Source organism: Rhincodon typus, chromosome 40, assembly GCF_021869965.1.
Source record: "Rhincodon typus isolate 14 chromosome 40, sRhiTyp1.1, whole genome shotgun sequence".
Taxonomy (NCBI): domain Eukaryota; kingdom Metazoa; phylum Chordata; class Chondrichthyes; order Orectolobiformes; family Rhincodontidae; genus Rhincodon; species Rhincodon typus.
In genome coordinates, this window is record NC_063371.1 from 13401325 (window position 1) to 13407735 (window position 6411).

Below are 6411 nucleotides of genomic sequence, written 5' to 3' on the forward strand. Positions count from 1 at the left end.
TCCGACAGTGCGGCGCTCCCTCAGCACTGTCCCTCCGACAGTGCGGCGCTCCCTCAGCACTGTCCCTCCGACAGTGCGGCATTCCCTCATTACTGACCCTTCGACAGTGCGGCACTCCCTCACTCCTGCTTTTGCTGTGTCAGTGTGAATTTTGCGCTGAGGTTGATGAAGCGTCCCTGAGCTTCTGACTCCACGGTCAGACAGTTACCTCCGGAGTCATGACTGAGCCCTTCATCTGAGCGCTGTGGTAATGGGCAGTAAGATGTATTGAAGGTGGACACAGCCTGTATGTGGCACTGAGCAGAAACATCTTCAGGACTGTGCTGTCAGAACCGTCTGTTCCAGTCAGTCGTCCATCAGGCAGCTCAACACTGCCACCTGCAGGCATGTTGCAATCCAACATATAATTGCACAGTTGACCACTTCGCACTGGGCAATCACTGGTGGCCCCCCGTGTCCCAAAAGGTCAGCACAGCATCAAGCAGACAGACTGTACAGAGACAGCCCTTGGCACAAAATACCCTATAGCTACAAGGCTGGGCTTGCTTCACATCCTCGACAATGTTAACATAGGGTTAAACACACATCAACTTGCCGCCAGTCAGTCAATCATCAAGAACATGAGGTCAGTGATGCAGTATCTTCCTTTAAGTGATACCCCCACTCTGAGGTTGTCATAGTTCCCCCGTCTTTAGGCTGAACTGCTGATGTAAAGGCGAGTTTGTTTCTAGGAAAGCACTCCCTTTCCAAAACCCCACAGGGAACGAGTGCTGTTTGACCCAGAAGCCAGGACCGTTCCCGGGAAGGGACGCTGTGGTTCTGTCTCAGCACACTGCAGGTTCCTGACTGCAATGTTCAACGACATTGCCCAGACATCAGGCCTGAAGCTGGACAGCGAGGCCCCTGGAATACGCACCTCGACAGTGAGCCGACCCAAATGGGGAAGGGCTGGGATCTACATCGATTGGCTGATTTCTCTTGTCAAGAGTCAAGCAAAGCTGTGAAACAGATTGAGGACCCCAAACAGGACTGTGATGAGTGTGGATAACTCCTGACACAGCAACAAGCTGCTCAAGCCTTGTCTGCAATCCACATCAATCACAGTTGATCCTTAGTTTGCTTACACACCCGCTCCCTCTATCCCGAAGAATCCCTCTGCGTTCCCAAGTCTATCAATCTCAGCATGGAAAACAGGGAATGACAGTCCTCTGAGTGAATAAATTCTTCATCTCATTCCAAAATGGTCCCTGTCTCCTGGGACTCAGGCAGGAGAAAAACCTGACACATTCCTGTCTTCATTCTCATCAATTTGACCAATCCTTTATCATCCCTTAAATCAATGCATTGATCAATCACACCCTTCCAACACTCAAGTGTTAACAGAGTGAATGGGCCAAATGGCCTGCTCCCTCTTGCCAGCCCCTTCAAGTTCAATAAGCAAGCAGAATTTTTTTATAGCGAAGGTTCCAAACAGGACCTGAAGTTATCCATCTCTCTGTTGTGAATAAGCAGGATGGGTTGGAGCTTTAGGCAACGTGAAAGGTCAGAAATTAATTTCTAAAGTTGCGAAGCAGAGCTGTGTCGACCTTCAGCCTGACTTGGGGCTGTTCCTTCTCACAGTAATTTCTCAGCAAATCACTTCGCCCGCTCGAAGCTGAACAGATTCACATCCCCATTTTAATCACTCCGTCATCCACCGCAGTACGTTCGGTGGCTGGGGCCCGAAACTTCTTCCTGGCTTCTTGAAAGATGCTCGTGAAAAGCTGCCCCTTCCACCAAGCCTTTGCTCATTCCTTCCTGGTCCCTCCTTAGCTACTTCAGTCACACCTGCTCCTACCAAGGAAACTTCAAGCAGCTGCCTTTCACAGGGAGACACGCAAGTGAAAACAAGCTGGACTGTGATTTGTACAAAGCCACTTTGAACCCTCCTCCATGTGTGTCAAGCCACTCGTATGTAGGGGATACCACTCTTTGAGTTTAGATATGAAACATTCCTGCACTGCAGGTAAAAAGTGAAAAAACAGTCTCTTGCTCCAAGTGAATGGAAAAAGGACGCAGGCCACTCAGCTGACCTGTAGGTAAGTTCAAAATTTAATTACACACTGAGCAAAATGTGTATCACTGTTACCACGCAGCATGTTGGTGCTATGTCCAATTGTCTATGCTTTAAGGGCCTTGGAGACTGATTTGTATGTTTTTTTTTAAGTCTCATCTTTCTCGGACTTACCTCTTCTACATGTGCATTGCATTGTTATTCCCTCCTCAATGAGAAACTTATACTCTTCTGTTAACTCGAGAAGGCCTGGCTCCTTTTAAAACATAAATCCATTTGGGTCTGAGAGAAAAGCATCCTCAAGATAAAGGATACTTCTCAAAATAACATCATTGTAACCAACCACAGGAGGAGTGAATAAAGGTTGTGGGGGGGAGATTAAGATTTGCAGAGAATATTGGTGTTAACTGTTGGGAGGATTGCAGCTGTCAGGGATGTCACAGGAGGGATCAGTATTGTGTTCCTCCAGACCCCAAACCAAATTTCGAAACTCCGAGTCACAGGGGGTTCAGACTACAATATCCAGATGTCAACCAATCTGAAGCCGTATTCTCTCCCCTCGCAGTCAATTCCCGGAAACAATTCCGTACTCTCCTGGAGTCATTGCAATAAACAAGAAAAAAACTGTGAACAGTGTTCCGTGTTTAATAATTACAGAATAGAGTGTGCCTGACACACACACACACACACACACACACACACACACACACACATATCCCTTGGAATTATTCAATACTTCAAACCAAAGTAAACAGCGTCAAGGTACACAATCAGACATCCCTTTCACTTCCTCCACACCGTGCCGCGTTGCATCAGGAAGAACATATTCGAACGTGACACAACTGTTAACACAGCGAGATGAACAGATTGAGATTTGTATTTATCACTAAGTAGGACTGGACAATGCGATGATGGATAGATAGCTTTCTCAATGTAAAAACAAGGCTTGTATTGCTGATCTATGGAGTGGCGTTACCCCCCCAGGAACGCTGTGCTGTTCAGTGGAACTTGCTTTCTGCAGGGCACTGAGGGAAGGACAGCGTCTCATGCAGCTTCTCTGCTCCTGACTCTGATGTGGAAGGTCAGCCCAGCTCTGCTTTGGCCAGACCAAGACGTCCGAGCCATGTGGATTAGGTCCCTGGCTCACAGCCATGCTCCTGGGTCGGTGGGGGTGGAGATGGACAAAGCTGAGTGTCTGACACAGCATCCCCTGCTGTGTCTCCGCTGCTGCTGGGGTAATGGGCAGGGTCTGCAGAGGTCAGCTTCGCTCCCCTGACCTTGTGATCTGGCAAATGTTCACACCGTGGTCCCTGAACTCCCTTTCGTTAATCGGGGCCAAGAATCAGAGGGGACCCCGTACACAAGTCCCTGAAGCAAGTGACATTTGTCAAATAGGGAGGGAATGATAGCTCCAAGTTCCTGTGCCCGCTGATAAAGAAAGGGTGCACACACAAGGCACAGAGCACATCCACGACAAATGTTATTGCTGTTTAATTGAGTGTGTGGTCGGCAGTTTGGAGACAGCAAGGCAAGGGCAGCTTGGCTTGGAGGGTTCTTCCAGCTTTCATGCCATTCTCCGTTGAGCCTGATCACTATACATCATACGTCTGGAATACATACTGCATCATAAAGAAATGCTGCATAGACAGCAAAGGGGAAGACCCAGCTGATCCTTGTGTCTCTCCCCTTCTGACCAGCGTGAACAAACGGGGAGCTGTTCCCAGTCAGTTCAGTTCCGGCGTTCCTGGAGAAGGGCAGCTCTCCCTGCATACACACTTCCACAGAGAGATGGGGAGCTCCCTCTATCAGTCCTCACTGGGTTCCGGCTGCTCGTCAACGTCAGGTTTCGGCTCTGCAGATGTATAAAGGAAATTGCAGCAGATGTAGAGTGGGAACATCAGGAGCCTACTGTCCAGGTTCAACACCATCTGTTCCTGCAGCCAAACAGAAACCAGCGTGAGCAGCGCATTGGAACAAGGGCAACACATTTCACTCTCAAAATCGACCATTGCAACAAACCCTCCACCTCACAGTCTGAAAACACAACCCCCTCAGCTCTGTCAGCATGGGATCAGTGCGGATCATACCATGAGGCAGGAATTCAGGATCTAGAATCAATTGGGAGGCCATGCCATGACTTGTAACACCAGAGGAGATTGTGCTGGGATATGCTGGGATCAGTCAGGTGGTTATGGGATGAATTGGGAAACACAAATGTAGAAAACGTAGTAGGCCATTCACCCCTTGAACCTGCTGTACCAATCCATGGCTGATCAAACAACTCAGGCTCCTGTTCCCTTTGTCCCCTTTCGCCCGAAGAACTGTATCCACATTTTCCTTCAAAGTTTCAGTCTCAACATTTTCCTGTGGCAGAGAATTCCACAGGCTCACCACTCCCTGGGGGGGGGAAAGATCCCTCCTCATTTCTGTGCTAAATGGCCCACTGCTTTTTCTTTGGATAGCAACCCCTGGATCTGGACTCCCTGGCCATCAGAAACATCCTTCCAGCATCCTGTTTTTGCTACCAAAGTGAACAACCTCACCTTTATCCACATTTAACTGCATCTGCCGTGCAATGGTCCACTCGCGCAGTGCATCCAAATCACACTGGAACATCTCAGCATCCTCCTCACAGCTCACCCTCCCACCCAGCTTTGTGTCCTCTGCAAATCTAATTCCCTCATCTACATCATTAGCTTGTGTCGTGAGTAGCTCGCACCGATCCTTGTGGCACCGCACTAGTCACTGCCCACCATTTGAAGAGGACCCATTTATTTCTTACCCTTTGTTTCCTGTCTGCTGACCAATTTTCTATCCATCTGAACACACTACTACAATTCCATGTCCTTTAATTTTACATGCCAATCTCTCATGTGGGACCTTATTAAAACCCTTCTGAAAGTCTGAATAAAACACATCCTCTCGCTCCCCTTTACCCTCTCTATTAGTTGCACTATCAGAAATATTCCAGCAGACTCGTCAGGGATGACTCCCCTTCATAAATCCACTCTGACTCGGTCTGATCCTGTCACTATCTTCCAAGTGCTCTGCGATGACACCTTTTACAATGCACTCGAGCATTTTGCCTTGAGGGCATTTTGTTACTGCCTTGTTCCCATTGGATTGCACTGGTTTCAAGGTTATCCAAAAAGGCACAAGTGACAAACGCAGACATTCGAATGACTTTGAGGAAATTGTCACGGCCCAACAGGACATTACATTGAAAGCTAGGACTGGTCGCCCTCCCAATGGCATGAGTACAGCGATTACAATCCCCCCTCCACCCGGAACTTCACGTGAATGTACCTGGTCTTTTTCCAGTGACAGGACCTGGTAACCCGTTGATCGGCTACAGATCACTTTCCCACTGCTGTCAAAGGATGCCAGTCTTAACCTGCAATGGACAGCATTGAGAGAGATTAGATGAAAAGACCATCGATCCAAGAAATACTTCCTTCTTCATTCTCCACCTTGTCCGGAACACTGAACAGAACTGCATTTCTCCCTGTCTCCCTGATTCACTGCTCCACTTCAGAGGAGTAGCTATGCCTGAGAGACACATGCTTACAGTGTCGTTCTGACAAGTTGCTTCAGTGTTTGCAGACAGTCTCAGGACTGCAGTGACCATGGGCTCAACCAAGGAGGGCCAGAGGCTAAGTCGACAGTGATGGAAGGCAGTAACGGAGACTCGATACAGCCAGTCATCATCTGCTTGGCGCTCCAGTCCAAGCATTTGCATAAATCACACTGGAGGTGATATCAGACAAGAAAGCCAAGACCAGCCCAGCTGGCACAGAGAAACACTCTGCAAGCTGTACCTGCTTCAATTGTGGATGCTTGGTCCACCATTTGTTCACTAAGTGGCAGGACCCGGTCAGAGAGGACAGCGTATGGAAATGGGTGAAGGAGGGAGAGGAGATCTGTGGTCTGCTACCCGCGCAGTGGTAATACATACACACGCAAACACACACACGCATACACAGACAGACAGACAAACAGACACACACACTCACACAGACACACACACACTCAGACACACTCACACAGACACACAGACCCACTCACACGCACTCACACAGACACACACACACACAGACACACACAGAGATACACACACACACATACACACACACACACACACACACACAGAGATACACACACACACTCACACACACAGATACACACACACACACACACACAGAGATACACACACACACACACACAAAAACACACACACAGACACACAAAAACACACACACAGAGATACACACACACACACACACAAAAACACACACACACAGAAACACACAAAAACACACACACACAAAAACACACACACACAGAAACACACAGAAACA

General features: G+C 48.5%; 1 protein-coding gene across 1 annotated transcript in view; it reads right to left on the reverse strand.

Moving 5' to 3' along the window:
* Positions 1-2675: 2675 nt before the first annotated feature.
* The window catches only part of gmcl1 (germ cell-less, spermatogenesis associated), a 63749-nt gene continuing 60013 nt past the window's right edge, over positions 2676-6411 (reverse strand). The window contains exons 13-14 of the mRNA XM_020522231.2: positions 5360-5447; positions 2676-3987 (exon numbers count right to left, since the gene is read on the reverse strand). Of these exons, the coding sequence (XP_020377820.1) occupies positions 3859-3987; positions 5360-5447 (217 nt within the window). The 3' untranslated portion in view covers positions 2676-3858. The remainder of the gene's footprint in view (positions 3988-5359; positions 5448-6411) is intronic.